The sequence below is a fragment of the Pseudopipra pipra genome, chromosome 1 (genome assembly GCF_036250125.1).
Source record: "Pseudopipra pipra isolate bDixPip1 chromosome 1, bDixPip1.hap1, whole genome shotgun sequence".
NCBI classification, from domain to species: Eukaryota; Metazoa; Chordata; class Aves; order Passeriformes; family Pipridae; genus Pseudopipra; species Pseudopipra pipra.
In genome coordinates this window covers 90,568,897-90,588,849 of record NC_087549.1, presented here as the reverse complement: position 1 = coordinate 90,588,849, position 19,953 = coordinate 90,568,897, and the positions used below count along the sequence as shown (strand labels likewise).

The 19,953-nt window shown below is 41.1% G+C and overlaps 2 protein-coding genes across 4 annotated transcripts in view; one reads left to right on the top strand and one right to left on the bottom strand.

The window, feature by feature from the left end:
- Nucleotides 1-13,150, bottom strand: part of ATXN1 (ataxin 1) — a 348,923-nt gene extending 335,773 nt beyond the window's left edge. For 2 of the 3 annotated variants that reach the window (XM_064664937.1, XM_064664953.1), the window contains exon 1: nucleotides 13,066-13,150. The gene's annotated coding sequence lies outside the window, so the exon portion shown is untranslated. The remainder of the gene's footprint in view (nucleotides 1-13,065) is intronic. The other variant, XM_064664968.1, reaches the window with a different exon arrangement.
- Nucleotides 576-12,144, top strand: STMND1 (stathmin domain containing 1). The gene is given in 9 exon segments (XM_064673256.1): nucleotides 576-738; nucleotides 7,432-7,563; nucleotides 7,566-7,666; nucleotides 11,337-11,382; nucleotides 11,385-11,446; nucleotides 11,868-11,921; nucleotides 11,923-11,998; nucleotides 12,001-12,103; nucleotides 12,105-12,144. Coding segments are annotated over 9 exon segments (777 nt in total).
- Nucleotides 13,151-19,953: the final 6,803 nt, after the last annotated feature.

Here is a 19,953-nt window from a genome sequence, read left to right as displayed (position 1 = left end):
TTCTAGCTAAAGAGATTTGGTAGAATTTGCTAATCAGCTGCAACCTCTTCCCACCCATAAAACTGATGCAAAGAGGGGAAAAAAAACAGCTAGTGGGATCCAAAGACATAAACACTTTTACTTATAACTCCGCGAAGAGAAATCCCTCTCTCTCTCCATATGGTTTTCTCTTGGCTCTTAATCATCTTTGCATTGGCTTCCAGCTGGCTGTCTCACTATCATCTAGCAGTATCACTGGCAAGACCAACTTGTTATGCCAAAGTCAGCCTCAGAAAGATGAGAGCTGCAAAGTAGCATGACTGGATGCAGCAATCTTTACTAGGGGCAAATCTGCCATAAAGGATGCCTAGCAGGGTCACTTCTCTTGCCTCAGCAGAGCAACCACTGCTGTGTTCCCAAAACACAGCAGCAGGTCCATGTTTGCACTTTTTAGTAGTGGGAGTGAAGAACGACTACTACAATTGAAGCTACAGGGAATTTCTGCAGGCAGAAGTGTAATTACCTGAGTGGGAATTCTGGCAGAAAACCCAAACCTCTTTCTCTCCTTAAATAGAAACAAATACATTGCAGTCACCATGGAGAGATTACGTACAGCATTTGGATCACATACAGCACTGAAATACAACACACATAGAGAAGAGCCAGCCATGGAGCTGGTTCAGCAAAGCACAACCAACAGCCAGTCCACTGACTACAGCCAGCACTTTAGCCATCATCCGCTTCCCAGTTTTACAAATAGTAAGCTGTATGTCAAAACTCAGGCTCCGTATTGAAGGCCAGCTCAGGAAGCTGTTTAGTCCATCTGGGGCCTGACATGAAAGAAACAGAGATGGAAGTACTGACAAATCCATCTACTACCACCCAGGTAAGATTTTGAGTTGGGAATTGAAGAAAACTGCAGGGAAAGAAACATCATATAGTGCGTCTGTGTGTGAAATCTAACTTGGATTTAGCTAAGCAGCCAGTCATTGAAGTGCAGCAGTTCTTGTACAAACTGTAGAGGCTTTGACTTCAATTGCAAAAATTCTCAGTTTCAGTCTATGTCCAACCTCTTTGGTTTCCAGTCACCTTATGCCTCCAAGCTCACCTCCTCATCTCTCTTCCTATCCTTTCCTTCTTCCTATTCCACAACCCAGCTCATTTTTTTTGCCTTCTGCCCACACCAGCCTCTAGACTCAATCCCAGCTGCAGCCCCCATTTCCTAGAGTGCCTTTTCCCCCTCTACTCCATCACCCATGTCTCTAGTGGACACATTCCTCCTTGGGGCTGCAGCGAGTCATCAGAGCACAGGCACCCTTTTCCCTCTTCAGGCACAGTATGGGCTGCAGTTTTTCAGTCCCTTTGGCCTCACACTCTCCCCCAGATGGCTACTTGTGCTCACTAGTAGTCAGGGCACTTCCTCTTTAGCCACCTGACTATTCAGTCCTAATTTCAAAGAGAAATATGGCTGCTCAGAGTCCCTGAAAAATCCAACCTGTTGCTTTCTATCGTTTGAAGTCAGCAGGACTGTTGTCAGACTAAAAAATGCCAGAAATTTGCCTCTCCCCTCCAAATCAGCCAAGCTTTGCCTTGTTAATAACTTCAGCCAGCCTCCAAGACTAGGAGAGTGCTTTTTATCTATATACATGTCAAGCTAGTGATACTACATGGGAATCTTTCACTTAGCAGGACCAGCAAAGCCTTGCTGTGTATCAGGAATGCCATTCCATGGATAGTAATTTTCTTGCCTCTCTGCAGTAGCACATTAATTTAGGTGCATAAATCAAAGACAGCTGATAAGGTTGCTGACACCAAGATGTACTGCCTCTCATTCAGTTTTCCTTGCAAGCCACCAAACAGCTTCAGATTTGATAGTTTTGAAAAAAGCAACTCTCCTCATTTTAAAATATACATACATTTCAATTTCCTCCACATAACACCAGCAATTATAGAAACAGCTGTTTCTGATTGTGTACTGATTATTCTCCAGCATGCACATCCCTGTGACTGGCTTTTGTTTTCATTCTCACAAGACAAGGCATATAGAGACCTGCACTTTTTTCCCCACATCCTGGTGCCTTGACTGTACTGAAACTTGCTTATTTTTAATTTTACATTTTAATGGAAAGCTGCTAAAATGAAAGATTTTTCTGTCGTCAGTCATCAGCAGCATGAGAGCAGTCTGCTCTTGAAAGCCTGTAGCTCCAATTGTTCCAAACCATACTATTCACCATGTCAATTTGATCATGTGTGTCAGATATGAAAAGATCAGGCTCTAAGTGTACAAATCCTGTTGAGATCTGAGAAAGTTCTTTTCCATAAATATGAATGAGGGCGCAAAATTCATGCCACTTGTTATATGCCATGTACTCTTATTTCTTCAAACTATCACTTGTCTTGACTTTTATGTGCCAGTAATCAATTTGTAAAGCATAAATCATAAAGCTTACCTAGTTTTTGATTATGCTACAGCCTATGATTTTACATTTAATCAATTTTCTTACTTTTATAACTGACATTGTTTCCGTTTTATCACCTTATCTGTGTTTGAAGCAGCAAATAAAAATCACCTTTTTGAAAAGGATTAAAATTTCACCTATTATTTACTTAAAAGCTAGTGTAAGAACTGCACCATCACAGCAGGCATTTAACCAGAAATGCAAACAAGAAGCTGAGCCTGTACATCATGTTCTGCCATACATCAAGCAGCAATCACATTTCAGCATTATCACATGCAACCTGCAAACATCTGCTAAAGAGAGAAAAAGCAGAACAGCAACAACAACAAAACACCCACACACCAAAAGGTTATTTGACTTGCATTCTGCGTGAATTCAAGCTGGACACAAGAATCAGGTCCCCTTCCAAGAACAAGATTTCTTGGAAGACATTTTTTTCTCAAGAGATGGTAGATGCACATTTCAGAGTTCCTTGCACAGGCAGGTACAGCCACATGCATGTGCTCCGAGCTGGGTAGAGACACAAGCTGGAGAGAACCTGGAAACCCTACCGAACCTTAGGGCAGTGCTTTGCACAGTCAAGTAAGGCACACTGGGGCAGGGAAGATCACTTTAGGCTCACTGCCATGCAAATGAGTTTATTCAGCTTTCCAACCCGACCAGCTGAGGGTTTGGACTGAAGACAAGGGGAACACATAAGGCTGCCTGCAGCCAGCCATCCAGAGTGATCTCTGAGGCTGGAGTCACACAGTATTGGGGTTCATTTGATCCTGAAAGTCCACTGGCTTTACTACTTAAAAGAGGCATTAGTCATGTAAATATCTCCATTTCTGATATACAGAAAAAAAAAAATCACAAGTTTTAAATAAAGTTTTCCACTACGAAACAGAGTAAGGTCACAAGCTGACATTTATTTGTTACCATGGTCTCAGGAAGTTAAAAAAAAAATTAAAAAAAAAAGTTCCTCATAGTTATTAGCAATTATTTGAGGGTTTCGAATCCTTATTTCATACAAAGAGTCTGTTTCATGTAAATATTTGTGGAAAAATATGTCTATTTCTTATAACAGCTGATGATCTCAGCGCAAGTGACCCAAGATATGATCTTCAGCTGACAGCACTGACTTAACATTTCTGTGCTATCTTTTATAACAACCTCTTGAAAGTATAAGCCATGGGTGCTTTTTTCTTCTTTTAAATCTGCCACAGACATCTAGTTCTAAGGATGTGAACAGACTCAAACAGTAATCAAAAAATTGTACAATGATCTCAAAGGATGCTTAAAACATTTTCCCTAGTTACAGCCTGTCCCTGTCTCCTGATGACATTTTCTCCCATTTAAAAGCTTGCCTTGCTGCTTGGAATTCCAGATTTGGAACTGATCTTTTCCAATGGCTAATGGTTTTGAAGAGTACTTAAAAAATGCAACCAGAGGCTGAAATATGTGTGTATTTTACATGACAGTATCCTGTTCATTTAATAGCTTGAGTTCCCACAGGAGGTTCACTAACACCCTGAATGACCTGAACAGATTTGCTGCTCCCAGACCAACATCCCAGCTGTGCAGAAGAAACATGTTCCCTCTCAGCTTCTGAGCAGGGTGCCTGGACAAGGACAATGAGGTCTGTATGCCAGGACATAACAAGAAAGCCTTCTGTGGTGTTATTTATTGTAGTAACAAGCCCTGGCAACAGGTAGGCTCCATGGTGATAATAAATAACCAAACTCAAGGAAGATAGTAGGGCATTCCTACTCCCTGGACTTGCAGCAAGGAGAAGCAGATGGTCACAGTTTCACCACGAGCTGCAATGTTTCTAACCAGGTCACAGTCACAGAGCTGTCTTCTGAGGAGCCACAGAAAAACCAGGAAGTCAAAAGCCAGGTAGTGACTTCTTTTCCACAGACTCTGTATAAAGTATGTTAGGAGATGTCTCAGCACGCAAGTGTGCAAGGACATATGCATACAGAGCAATGGTTTTGCTGATGTTAGTGGTAGCTCTGACTCTCTCAGGGAGCTCTTTAAGAGAAGGGCCATCACTCACTCAGCTTAATACAATCCTTATGCTACAGTGGAAGCAGACTCACCATTTGCCCACGAGCACGATCTGATTTTAGAGCACCTGAAAAGTTGCTTTTCACAGTCTGTCCTGCTTGTCTCATTAAAGATACAATTATAGGCACTTCTGTCCCACACGAGTGATGAATTACAACACTGCAGCAAGGTGGATTTTGCCTCAAAAAGTTATTTTAAGGCAGGGAGCTTGTATACATGCAAATACTATATATGCAAGATATATATAGATGTAGATATATATATAGCCACTTTGTGAAGCTTAGAGAGTTGAGTTGGCTCAAGTCCAAACATACAGAGAAGACAAGAATACATCTAGGCTCTAATCCTGCATTATTTGGAGGTTCAAAGCTGTTGTTTAGAAGGGGCAAATGTTAACACCTTTTGAAGTGCTAATTTAAAACTGAGATTTAAATTTCTAACTAATGTTCCACATACAGAAGGCACTTAAAGTACTGAAACAATACTCCAACAGAGTCAGTTAGATTATGGACACATTTAGGCTTAAGGTTATTGATTCCTTTTGAAAATAGTCCAAGAGACCTTCACTCACCATCAACATCCACCTGTGACAGAACATGGATAAGTATATCAGGAATGCCTCTGTTTTCCACTGCACTCTGAACCTGCCAATTCTATGGGACTACTCTAGATAGCCCTTTAAATGTTTAGAAGCCTGAGGAGCTTTTCCCATTTGTTTCTTCATTTTCGTGTAGACTAAAAATGACAGCACTGATGGAACAGAGACAGTTCCCTCACAGGTTGGGGCAGCTTAGCCAACAGGCGCTTCAAAGGATCGTGCCAAACCTGAAGATGAGATTAGTGAGGAAAACTTCCCCAAGGAACCACCAGAAAGATTTACATTTTTTCAGATAAAGAGATTCCCAAAGCACAGGTAAACAGTAACTGAAGTTCATACCAGCCCCACAGAGACCTAGGAGGAAATAATCTTGAAGGTCTATTGTTAAAGCCAACTTCTGTACCCAAAAACATTCATGCTGTGACACCACACAGATTGAGCTCTTAGCACTGGTTTAAAACCATGCAATAGTAGCAGAGAGTAGCTGATGATTATGTTCTGCAGCATGACTCAACCCTCACTACCAGAACAGACAGCAGGGTAGATACTTTTCTTGGCAGATGCCTGGAACAGACCAAGAGAACAAATTCAGCCTTGTCCCCAGGGGTAACCCTCTCTAACTGTCAGTCTGGTGTTACAATGAGCTTGTTTTTACAAAAGAATGGTCAATACAAATGCCCCAACTATCAGCAGGTAAAGACAGTAAGTAGATACCCTGTTATTTCTTAAAGTTTGCAACTAAAAGTTGCAGGGCCAGTTATGATGTGGAAAAAAACTATAAAAATTCCAGAAATCATCATGACAATAAGCAAAGGTGTGCTAAAACTTTTTTTTCTTTTAAGTGCAAGCGAACACTTAAACCCAAACTTTTCTATAATCTTAGGGTACCATTGCAATAAGAGTTACTAATGGAAAATCAGCACTATTTTTTTGGTGCATTTAACCACCCTAATTTTGCAGTTTAACTCTTCTATTTTTCAAGTGCTATGAAGCTTACATTTCACAAACATGCTAAATGGAGAATCTACAGTTGTTGTTTACTCTTTATTATAAACAAGTTGTAATAAAATATTTCAGATTGAACACAAAAGGAATAATTAGTGGTGTTTGCTATTCATTAAAGAGGACTTAACTCCCAATGTGACAGAAGGATTTGATGAAAGGATTTCATTTCATATTGAACGAAATTATTTGCTTGCTCTGAAATGGTTTCATCTAATTTTAAGCTCCTCTTCCTCCCACTTGCTAAAAGATAACTTCACAGGAAATTTCTAAACAGAAAGTTTTTGAAATCATGCTTCAATCTTCTTTTCCAGACCAAAAAAAAAAACCAACCCATACCATACCAAGATACTTCAACTACATTTTTCTCCTGAATGGATTAGTAGAACCAATACAAATTGATATCACTTGTCAGTGTTGCCCACTCATCCTGCTTTTATTTTTTGCCAAGATGTGTTTTGCTGTATACTGGCTTCTGACATTTACATGTTCTGACTGACAGCTGAACCCCAGTGCTTTTTGGTTCGGTTATTTTAGGAGAGGTATGGAGTCAGCTTCTACAAGGTGGTAGATGTTCTGTATTTTTGTTTTACAACTGAAAAATAAGACGATGTTGTCATAATCACTCCGCTTATAAAGACTGGAAGATGTCAAATCACTGCAATTTTGATTTGGTCCAAGCATTTTTCATACAAAAGCTCTCACTTCTGCCAATAGAGGTTGAGCAGATGGTAGAACTGTCAGCTGAGGGCTGAAAAACCTGATGGCTCTTGGCAATAAAGTTGCTCGTTGTTTATTCATGTCTAATATGTGGAAACTAAACAGCCACTAAGAAGGGTTATCAAAATAATTTGGGTTTTAGTTCTAATTGCTGATTATAAACATATAATTGTTGGAATGCTTATGATCCGACACAAACGTATCAACGCTGTTACAACAAAAATCATAGACCACAAAAGCACATGAAAGTTTGGGTTGTTTAACAGAAGAACATGGTGATCTTTACAATATGGTTCATTAGTAGGCTTGTGCTATCCCATCCCAGCCTGGATTTCTTCAACCAGATCACAGAACCCTTAAGAACTCAAATTATCAAGAGTTCCCTATGGACCTTCTTTTGGAACTTGCTCAAAAAAGGGCTTCAAACGTCTTCAGCGTATGCTTCCATGCTTTCCTGAATGTTCCCTCTGCACATAACTGACTACGGTGAGAAACTGGACTAGGTGCCTGCACCATTTTCCAAGCAACTAAAAAGCTTACTGCAAAGTTTAAGCAGGGAATAGAGCCTCCAGCAGGGCTTTTCCACTGGACAGTCTCAGCATGCAACCTCTTAAATAAAAGCTCTGGCATTGGAAATACACCATGAAGCTTTGTTTGAATGCCAAGTGCTCTACAAGTGTAAAGTTTTAACATTTTCATCTTTTGAAGGCACACTGTTCATCAGCAAGTTCATCAGTAAATCACCCGTAGAGGAAACAGGCAAAAATCATCAAACCTTCTTGAACAGCTGAGGATGCAGGGAATAATTAAGAGCCAAAATACCACTGCCAGAATTGGAGAAGCATATGAGAACAAGGTAAGTGTTATTATATGAAACAGGACCCTGCTACAGCTCTGACCATGCTGTGAGCACCTTGAGATTCAGTTTCTACGCACACGAAGCAAGTTGTTAAACAATGGAGAACTGCATTGTAGGGGTGTTAATACAACAGACCCTGGCAGTAGTTTCCAGTTGCTTACAGCTTCTGGGCTTGTTTCAAATAGCAGCAAAGGAGATAACAGTACTAAGAACTTGCTCTTTGAAAAACTCACCAGCAGTTACATACCACAAACTTGGTTCTCAGGTCCATGAAACTAGAAGAAATACTGCTGTCAGGGCTTATAATTACACTTAAATTAAGATGTCAGAAGTCACACTTCTGAGAAATCTACAATTCATATTTGATCTCAGACTAAAGAACTGTTAAAAAATTGATTTTAAAAAAATTATAAACCTGATATTTGACTAAGAAGCTAGTGTCCATTTTCTTTTCATTTTGAATAATAACCCGAGATTTATTTTGGCTTCTGAACTCAATTTTATTCTTTTTCGTTAAGAATCAGATGCTTCTTCCAGATAGGGTTTCGAGTACAGATTGCAGGAGGGAGAAGGTTTGCAGGACATCTGTAGGAAGTTTAACATATTTATGAATATGTGTTGTCCAAAGCATGATCCCACCACTGCCTGAACACAGGAACAATTCAAACTCAAACCAAGGATGATTCTGAATAGCTTTTTCATCTGAGGCAAGCCATTCACACATCTCTAACCTCAGCCTCACATTATTGAAAAATCAAACAGAAACTTTCATATTTTGTGATAAGAAGGACTAAAGCAAGTGCCACCTTACAGTATGGTCACTGGTGCTGCCTAACACATTTCCTGTTGTCAGCACTTTAGAAAATGGGGATGGAGGGTCTCCAGCTTCCCTATAGCTTTTACTTACTTCCTTCAGACAGATTTTTGAGTATCCAAGAGGATTATTCCCTCTGTGGATAAATTTAGGTAACATACTGCAGGCAGGTTTTTGTATTTTTCCCCTTCATAAGATAGGAAAAAAAAAGAGCAGACACTTGCCTATTGTATTAAAAAACTGTCTGGTATTAAATTACACAGATTCTTTTATTGACAGAAACTCAGCCTGTGCTGTTTCTCCTTAGAGAATTTCTATCCTCTGAACAGGAGAAAGGCACTTTTTTCTGGTCTTAAAATCAGTACAGCTTTTAAAAATGAACTTCATACTTTTTGCTAACAAAGCCAACTTTTCCAAGTGATCTTTTACATTTAAGCTGGGCCCACTGCTGGGTAGCCTACAAGTGAAAACATAAATCTGTCACTAGCTGTTAACTATTAGCTCTCCCTTAGCAGCAATAGAAAACTCAGCCTGTGCTACCTCCCATAAGAACAACTTATTCCATTAAAGCTCAAATCCAGCAGATTATCTATGAATAAATGGACTAAATGCTCTGAACACAGATGCAGTAGAAAAGACATATTGCAAGTTACAATGTGCAGCTCTGGATTTTGTGCATTAACACACAGGTAAATTCACATCTGAAATATTGCAATTGACCATGAATAAGCATGAATATCTTTATGCCAAGTTTCAATCCAGCACTAGTTTCAATGAAGAAATGAACTCATAGCCCTTATAACACCATAAAAGACAAGTACAACCAGGTTTTAGATTATTTTTACAGTCATACTGGAGATAAAGATAACCTTGCTAGAGCTTCATGTCCATAATTCTGCTCCCTGTAAGTATCTGCATCCCTTAAGCCTTGACAGCATTACCTGTGAAACAGCTGTGCTAGAAGTCTTCAGTCTTTTGACCATCTCTTACTTTACTGGGAACAAAGGAACTCTAAGCAGTACAGGTTAGGATGCCTTGTTACACTTGTTTCTAAGCAAGTGTAACATTTTTGAGAGCAACATTGTGAGGGTCTAGCATAACAAAGCCAAGGAAGAGACACACACACACCATGGGATAAACCAGCCTCTACAATTTTAATAGTGGCTCTAATAAAAATGCTAGCAGAGACAGAGCTTTCATCTAAGACACAGGTATCTAGGCTTCTCTGCATTATTACATTTCAGCACTTGCTCCTCACAGGACTACCTAAAACTAAACCATATGACTAAGTGTCATTCAGATGCTTCTTGAACTCTGACAGGCTTAATGCCGTGCCCACTTCCCTGGGGTGCCTGTTCCAGTGCCTGACCACCCCCTCAACGAGGAACCCTTTCCTAATATCCAAAGAATCATAGCTGATGGCAAATGTGAAAATGTTTCATTCTCACCCCTGAAGAGTTACATTAAGCTCTTAAACATTCCTTCTCCCAAGAAGTGGCAGGACTGGAATTATAGGCAGAACTGAACACTTTAGTTCATTAGTGCACCAACAGCTGTAGGATGTCATCTATCGGGTACCTTTTTTCCAAGTCTACCTTTAAAGGCACTCCTGTTTGTGTGAGCCAGAGGGTAAGCAAAAGGACCAAAAGCTGTCTTTTCAAATGGAACGGTCTCTGGGAATTTTATCTCCTTATCATGACTTATCATTTACAAGGAACATGGATAGGTTATTTTAGTGTTTCCAGTGCTGTTAGCTTTCACTGTGGGTTCACTGATGCTATGAGGACTATTGATCTCCAAAAACTGTTTAGCTCAAAGATAAGTTCTTTTCTTACCTTATGTAGACCCAGAACAATCTGGAAAGCAACCTGCTTGCTGAATACTCTGCTTTGTTTGGACATTTTGGGAAGAATTTTCCATCCCTCTCTTCCCAAGCAGTCCACAGTTTATCTTGGGTAAGGAATAACATGGTCAGTATGCAATACCTTCTCGCTTTGGGCTTTCACTACAATGGCCTTTCTCATTAAACAGAAGTTTGAGGTTTTTTCTTTTGAAAAAAAAAAACAACCTTTTGATTCATTTTTATGATGATTGAAGATTGCTTTGTTCAGATTTTTTGTGTCATCTGCATTCAGGATGTCTCCGTTGTATATCAGTTTTCTTCCTACTGATTCATGCTCCACCTTCATCTCACTACATGAGTCATCTTCTATACTATTTGCAGCACTTAACACTTCTAGCATAGAGGCCTGACTTCCAGAGTTATTTATGGCAATAAAAGTCTGAGGAGCAGATAACTCAGGAAACTTGTAACAGGATAGTGATTATTTCAACTCTAGGTCCTCGGTGAGGGTTTAACACTGCTAAACCGCACACAGAAAATGGTAGAATTCAGCCTCCTGGCTAATCACATAATCACTGCATCTTTCCAGGACTAAGTGCTACCCTCAGCAGCAGAGCTTTAGGACTGGGCTGCTCATTTGAATGCAGCAGAGGCCAGCAGTATTATGATTACCAAGCTCTAACAAAATCATTCTTAAATCTCTTCAGCAGTAAAAAAGTAACTTCCCTAAATCCTTAGGACCTCGTTACCAAATCCCCACATCTGCTGGGTGTACAGCAACATTGCAAGTTTCGCAGACACATCATTCAGCAGCAAAGGGGAATTCTCACTGCAGACAGCACTCCCTCGTGAGTGAGCAATAAGGTTATTAGCACATCATTATTTCTAGGCTTTCAGGGGTATAGGAGTCCATGGGCTCCATGCATGAAAAAAAAAAGCAGAAGGCAAGCAGGAAAGTGTCACCCCAACAACAAAATATACTCTGCTGAAAGCTTTTAATGTCTCTACAGGGAGATGCCCTGGAAAAGACACTGAGGAAACCCCCAGCTAGGCTGGAAACAAGGAGGCAGGTGATTTTACAGTGAAGGACATGAAGACTTCTGTTGCAGCAAAGAAACAGGTCATCTAATTCTGCTGTGTATTTTTTCCAGTGTTTGCTTTATCACTTGAAACCCTCTATTTTTTTATAAATCAAGGTAACACAGACAGTTTATGTACAACCTGCTACCAAAACCTGATTAACTGCAGTACAGTGGGTCCTATATTCATCTCATAGATGTTGCAAGTCCAGGTTTATTTTTGCTGAAAGCCTGGAAGATTACTCTAAAAATATTCACAAGAGAGGAAACTTCTGGACCAGTCTTTTTTAGTTCCTATAGCAAAAGATGCATCTTCCACAGACACTAGAATAAATTAACTAAATTCTGTGCTAACTGGAATAACCTTCTGATCACATTTGGGTAGAAAGAAAGAACTGCTGCATGTTCTTGACACATATCTACTTCATCCCTCATTAGAGAGCATTGCTGGTTTTGTTCTAGGTTAAGGAAAAAGAACTGAACAAAATGCCACAACACATTAGATAATTTTTTCCCCCCGGCAACTGCTCACCAAACCACAAGGAAACAGACTGAAAAGGACTGTCTAAGTTTTGAAAGTCAAGGAGGTACAAGCACCCTCAGTCCTCACCTTCAGATGGTGAGCCAGGGCTACTGCTGAAGGAAGTAAGTGCAGTAGAAGCCACAAACAATTATACTGAGGACTCTGTCATTGAGTCTGGTAACTTAAAGCTGTGTCAATGAATCAATATGGATCTAAGCTCTCTTGCAAAAATGAACAACCCCTCTGTACCCCACAACTGTCTTTTTTGACAGCATAAGTAAGTGGTCTATCATGGGCCACAGCTGAGTCTTGGGGCTATTTATCTCATCTGGGAAAATGGTATCTAATCTTAATTGTTACACACTAATTGGAAGTAAAAAATGAGAAGAACCAGGAAGAGGCAAATTAGTAACAAGCCAGTCACTATGTTCAAGCACACACATATTACCATGATTCTATCAAATTTAATTTATTGTATTATTAAATCTAGCTGACTTCTTTAATGGCTCCAGGAAAAGATTCCCTTTCCCTAGGGAGCAGAAGGTTGGAAAGACCTTGTATACACACAGGAAGACACAAAAGCAGGAGCACGAAGGGAGAAAGCTGTGACCAGCAGGGATTTGGGGCAGTAGAAGAACATGGTGGGACCCTAAGAATTTTAACTTATTGCACAGAGAGACTGGCAAAGAGGTGATACCTTCAGACAGTAAGGTGACAACAGCCCCAAGAACATCTCTTTGACAAGCATTGAGCATACGAGGGAAAGACAGAACAAGTACCAAAATTACAGTGGAGAAAACAATGGAGATATACAAAGTGCGTGTCAGTTGGAAGGAGATGACTGTTTCTATTATAGAGTTATCTGTTTGGTCAGTAAGTTTCTTGATTTTGGAGTCCTCCAAGCCCTACCTCCATTGGGCACAAAACATTTACTACAGCCAGCTCTTCCAAAAAACAAGTAAAGCAATTGTGCCATTCACAGTCTCCCTGCTATCAGCCCTGCCACCGCCTTCTGATCCAGCTCTAAACACTTTCATCCCCCCTTCCATTTGAGTCACTGGCTCTGCCCACCTCCCTCTCTCATCAATCCCACACCGTGCTCACCTCTGCTCCTACCCAGGCATTTTACTTTCTTACCTTCAGCCACAGATGACACATTCTTCCTTTCCACTTTCCAAGCCAAGGAATTTCAGCTGCAGCACAGGACTGCTCTTCTCTCAAATCATAGACCAGGCACTGCAGAATAGATGAAAAGGTAGCCCCTGTTTTTACAGTCTCATGGCAGTTCTACTATCACTCTTAGGAATAAAAAAAGCTTTCCTGCTGTCTCTTCTCTTGACAGACTTGCACTAAATCACTAAGGGGAGGAGTAAGAGCTCGTCATTTCCTGAGCAGCTGGGATCCCACCTGAGAAGCCGAGAAAGGCAGCCCATCAGAAAGAGCCTATTTTTTTCAGGCCTACCTCCAGGCCTGCAGCAATTGGCAGGTTTTGTGAAAAAATTCTATTAGCAATAGAGAAGAAAACGTAAAAATCACCCTGTTGTTGCTGGGAAAGAACAATGGAGAAACAGGGAGAAGAGAAAAAAAATCTTAGGAAATAGAGAAACTTTACTCAGTTCAAAATTATCCAACAAACTGACAAATAGGAGAAGTAGAAGATCTGCAGGTACATTCTCACCACACAGCTAACCCAAGCTATTCCCTGAATTTTGTTTCTTAGGTACTTACAGCTAAGGCTACCTGGCCAGGTGTGGAATAAAAACTGGTGTATGTATGCATCTATACATGTCTCCATACAGACTGTTCCACCAAGTTAGCGTAATTTGCCTCCCCTTGCAGTGAAGTTACTCAAGTGCTAATAGTCTCCCAGCACCTTCCCATAGTTTCAGAAGGACAAACGATGGTCTGTCTGCAGCCAGTGTCATTTCTTCCACTGTTTTTTTGGGTGAGAATCTCAGCTCCCTGCAGCTCAAAGCCCAATAAACCCTGTGATACAGAGAGAGATGCCCAGCATCAGGAAAGGTGCCTTTCTGTAACAGGACCATTCATGCGGTTCTGCCTGGCTCATCTGTGTGTCACGTGTGATTGTTAGTCTCTGAAATCAACTAGGCAGCAAAGATACTCTGAAAAAAGCAACAAGAAACAAAAGCTCCTCTGCAAGTGTAAGACTAATAGCAGTCTACCTCAGAAAAACTTCCGGGAACCAAAGATTTGAGATGAAGCTGTGGCACAGTGTAGTTCAACTGGTAGGCTAAGTCACTAAGAAGACAAGCTTCCTAGCTTGTCAGCTTTACTTGGGGAGAGCATAGACTTGTTTCAGAAGTGAAACACACAATTCTTCCTCCTGTGCACCTCCAAGAGCTTAAGCCCAGAGCAGGTAGTAACTTTTGGCAGGGTGGGTATGAAAGGTAGGTAGCCTGATGTATGCTTCGTTGTTTTGTTGCCTGCCTGACACCATTAGACCAGTGGGAGGAACATTCTGAGTCTTTCTAGGATGTTTGTTGGAAGAGGCTGAAACTGTGTACAAGCAGCAGAAGGCAATCTCAGAAAAAAAAAAAGCATGGATTTCTCATTATACAATATTCATAACAACTTTAATTATTGCCTCTGTTAGGAGGATCTGCTGAAACCCACTATTTTGTACTTTTTGGCACAGTAAGTTTCTGAGCCTTTTCCTACAATAGAAGATACAAACTCTTGGCTGGGCACACAGCTTAAATATTTTCTGAATTTGGAAATCATTTAAAAATAAAGACCAAATCTCTCTGTTGAGTAAACTAATTTTTGTGTTATTAATAAGAAAAGCAGTTAAAGCCTGCCTTACTGAATTGTGTATTTAACTGAACACTGATCTGACTCCCACTGAAAACCAACCACGTCTTTCCATTACCTTCAGTGGATGTTGTACTTGTCTCTTGATGCTTAAGAGAATAGCTAAGCAGGGAGAACAAAGCTACATTTCTGAGCAAAGAAACAGCTTGCTGTTTCAACTGAGTTCAAAGGAACAGCACATTGTGTATATTCCTGGGTATAAAATTACACTGAGATATAGCTGACAACTGCAGGGCTCCTAGCCATGGCTAACTGCTTGCACAAAAAAAGCAGGACAGCAAATAGGTGCCAGGTGCCTGCTTTTAAAATTCCTTCAGGTATTAAATTTTCTACTGTTTGACTGATAGGTCTCTTACCAAAGACCTTAGGGCACAGTTCAACAGCACCCATGACTAAGCACCATGGACTTAAGTCACACCACGTTTGCACTAATCCCTGTCACTTGACGGGTCAAAAAGCCAACAGGTAGGCAGTAGGAGCCCACAGCACCATAGCAACTGAGCAAGAAAGCACTAATCTCCCTGTCAGTGCTGATGGCTCACTGCTAGTCATGAATGGAGAGAGACACACAAGTCTAGGCAAGGGTGACTTGAGCAAAGATGCCTTTTCTCCCATGCTAGGATTGAGATATGGGGAGGCAGAAGCATCTCAGTAGGTCAGACCAGCCAGGACTTGCCCTCCTCAGACACAACCTGTTTCCATAGGAGTGATTTGCCTGAATTTGCTCCCTTGAGCTTCGCCAGAGGGCAGCCCCTTTCTGAAACTGAACTCAAACTGAAAGAGCTACAGACATTTGTGACAAGTATCAGCATCACCAGTGCTCAGCTTACATGCAGACCAGAGGATTCCTGCCCTTGCTGTTTGAAGATGACTTTTCAGTCTCTGCTCTAAACCACAGATGCCTTGTGAGAGTCATCCAACCCTTACTTCAGGTACTGTGTGTGGGGAGGCCTTTTGGAGCCTCCTGCTCACATGATGAAGAAATGGTCGGTGCATGATGATGTAACACGTAGTCAAGCTCCTCTGAGCAGAGGGTTCGGTGCAACTTGCCTGCTGCTCCTGCACAGGGATTTTCTCTGGAATACCAGTACAAGGTGCCCCAGCAGAGGTCACCCTGCCCCACGGAACTCCCTCCTGGCCCCGGACGCGCTCTCCACCCCGGCACTGCCAGTGGGGAGGTGTTTGTTTGTTCTTGCTTTTATTTTTTTTCCTATGAGTTTTTGAACTGGAAGGGGAGAATATACCGTGTGCACAGTATTTATACCACCGTGCCTTTCAGTCACAGTTTCCTAAGATACTCAGCTAAAAGAAAGATGTGAATAACTATTCGTTCATGCTGTCACTAGGAAGAAAAAAGAGGGGGAAAAAATAGAGTTCCGAGAATACAGAAAGACAAGTTCAAGGGAAGTAAAATTATGCATGTACTATGAGTTTGCTTTTTCTCTTACTCCAAAGGCAACTCTGCCACAGGAAGCAATACCAGCCACCCCTCTCCCAGCTTTTTCTCTATTGAAGGGAAATGCTCCATGTGATGGTGAGATGAAAAGTTCAAGGGAAGGGCCAGAAATATTCAATCCGTGAAACAGGGGCAGATTTTGCTCTGATGGATGTTTGCCTCTGTCTGAAGGAGAAGTAATAGCAAGGATCCTATGATGATGAGAATGCGCAGGGTTCTCTCCCTTTGCCTGGGGCTGACGCCGATGTTGGTCCATCAAGCTTGTTCCTGCACAAGTGCAAGTGCAAGTGCTGCTGGAGGTCCCTGTGGGACGTGGTCGGAGTTCCTCCCTTCATGACTCTGTGTTTCTTCTCCTTTCACATTTGATTTTGTGTCTTTCTCTTCCCTTCCTCATTTTATTCATCTGTTCCTCTGACGTTGTTCTTTCTGACCCAGTTTGCCTTCTCTCCAGTATGCAGGGGAGTCACTAGTCTTTTCCCTGTCCTTGCTGCACTGCAGTTCTCTATCCACCAAAGAAGAATGATCCACTTAAAATATCAGCCCTTGCTGCTGGACCACCAGAATGTCTCTGGGACAAACATTTTTCCTTACAAAAAGCAAGACATGTTAATCACTATGCCCTACATCTTTGGGGAGAAACAAAATACGCATCTAGACCAAGAGCAGCATTCTCAAATAAGCCCCTAATATTCAATAGACAGGAGTACCTGGAAGTAATTGAGATGTCTCTGATTTTGAGTTGTTTGAACTCAATATCCAAATGGTTATATGTTGCATAAGTCTGTTTTATAAACAGCCTGTAGTGCTGAGCCAGTTCACTGCAGCAGCTCTTGGGAGCTCTCTCTTGTGAATCTGCACTGTTTCCTAACTTGCTCTGTGCTTACTTTTAATATTATCCAGAATGATGGAACTAAATTAGAGCTTTATTTAAGCTTTGCTTTAGCTGCCTGCCTCTGTCTGTGTACCTCTGAACAAGCCAAATTACTGAATGGTGGGGATGCAATTGTGCTACACAATGTGATGCTTTGGCATGAGTTAAGGAAGCTTAATGCCAGGAAGGGTCAATAAATAGTGTCATCTGACCTCCTGTATATAAAGAACATTATATTTAATTACCAACTCTAGTATTAAGGGTATAGAGGGACTGTAAATGAAAAAACTGAACCAGGAGCCTTCAACCTGCCTTTGTTTTTCAATGTTAATTTTACATTTCACAACAACTCCGTTGCTTTTCAACTGCTGTTAGAAGTGCTGGTTTCCTTTGAGGAGCCAATAAGTTCTTATTTCAGGCAGCACATCAAGAGAAACCATGTTTTCCCAGTGCAGAGTCAGTAAGTTCTGAAATGTGACTTCTGTGACTGTAGAAGCAACTACTGAAGATATCCCAATTGGTGTAAGACTCCCAGGTCTAATGCACAGGGGAAGGTTTGGGGGCAGAGGGCATAGGGAAAGGGCAGGATTATTGAGGAGAGAGGGCTAGATACCAGGATGCTTTAGGATAAAAAAGTTTCTGCTGTGCAACCCCTCCCAGAATGGTAGTAACAGAAATATTTCCCTCCTCCTTTTGAAAAACAAAACAAAACAAACCAAAACAAAACATGAAGCATTTGATAAAACAAAGAGGCAACTTTTACAAAGCAAAACCAGTATCAATCACACACAGCAGGAACTCAGTGCACAGTGAATTCCTTGTGTTTTCCTGTCAGCGTCCAGATTAGGAAGGCACAGGATAAAGACATCTTGTCAGGGATACTAACGGAGCTCTTCTGCAAAGATACCATATATAAGCTCTGGTCCCAGGCTCTCCTTACCATGAAGCAGCCAGCTCTGGAGATGTGTTTCCAGCTGATTGACACTATCTTGGAGAGGGTGAGGACAGAGCTAAGTTAGAATGTCCTACTCGGGTGTGTGACCCCTGTGTGCCCTCACTCACAGCTACCCCATTAACCCTTCTGTCTGAGATTTTATTCTGTGGAGTGATTTGTTCTGAAATAAAGACCTGACTGACATGTAAAGAAGAGAATAAACTTGCCCTCTACCAGCACTTTTCCACTCCTCTTATATTCTGTTTTCTCTCATTCTTTCTGGGTTTTATGTTTAACAGGCAATCTCTTATTTTTAATATTTGAACACCTCTGGCAGGTGCTAGATCCATTCTTCCTGTCTGGCAGTTTTAGCATAAGAATTGTTTTGGTTTAGAGGAGAGGAAGGGGGGGGACAGAAAATGAATAAGGTAAACATAAACTATTTCAGAAAAATATTTGCAAAGACAGCACTGGGAAAATTCTCTCTCCTCCACATGAGAATATTCAGTGTGCTGTGGCACTACGTAGCGCCTGGCAACTATAGTATACTGATAAGACTGCTTCCATTATTTTGAGTCTATTTATATTCTGGAAGACACTAAAACCAGCTAGTGATATTGGTGATGGCATCTCTGAGAGCTGCTTAGACCGGAGTCATATTTAAAAAAAATCAAATGAGTAAGGTCCTGCTGCAGAACTGCAAACTGTAGAAAGTCCTGCCGACACTAAAAACTTCCTTCTGAAGTTGTACTCTCACTTAATTGTGAGAGCCATTACCTTTCCTGTTACACTCCCTGGATGCCTAGAGCTAGAAACATTAGCTATTACAGTTGGAATTACAGAGCCAAAGGTCTCAGGCTAGGACTACACAGGATCAAGATTCTCAGTAGCACACTGTCTTACACTGTGACTTCCTCTACAATAGGAAATTAAACATGCCTGCGGTCAAGTGGTATGCAACGCCAACATACATCCTATTAAATCCAGAGTATCTTCTGAATTGTGCCTGGGAGCTGTTGGGAAAGTGCTAGCTGGCCAATGTAACAACTACCCGAGGCTGTTCTGACAAGTGAACTCATGACAAGTTTGTTTACACTCAGAAATCTTCCTTGACACTTTAAATTACTAAAGTGGACACAGTCTTTCTGAAACTATGTTTTTCTCACATTTCTGACCAATGTAATATTCCATCCTCTATCCTTTATATTATATGCATTTTCATATACTACCAAAATACTTAAAATTTTCCCATTATTTGATACTTACCTGCTAGAAATGAGCTACTTTAGTTAACAAACAGTCATATTAAATACCAAATTCATTAAACTGTACCCAGGCTGCTTGACAAAAATAGCGTGTTTTTATCATGAGCTCTAGCAATCAATAAGCCTCATGCTTTATGATATTCCTTTTCCCATAAGAGTTCCTGGAAGATCACCCCTTTGCAAAGGCAATTGAGCCGTTCTTTGACAAGACTTGTTCACTACAGCAGGCTGACAGACAAAAAAAAAAAAGAAAGAGGCCAGTGAAGAGAAAACTTTCTGATAGATAGCCCTCATGAGCTAGGAAGTCAGTGGACTACAAGTACTCTCGAGCAATTAAGCTGCTCCTTCGCATATTTGCGCCTCTCCTAGGATATCAGCCTTCAAAAGAAAAAGATATTTCATGGTCCTATAGGATACTGAACACAAGCACTAGATGGAGCAGCGGGCAAACTTCTTGACTCTTTCTGTGCTTATATTCAATCCATGAAGTTACCAGATAGCCCTCTTGGAATCCGAGCTGACAAGCTGATGCCAGGTCAGTGCTTTGTGAAGATGCGGGTGTGCCTTATGTAGGGCAGAAACATTAGGCTTTATTACATGACATTTTAGATTCAGTGCAATTAATGCTGATAATAATGATAACAATGGCCACTTTCTTAGATACATT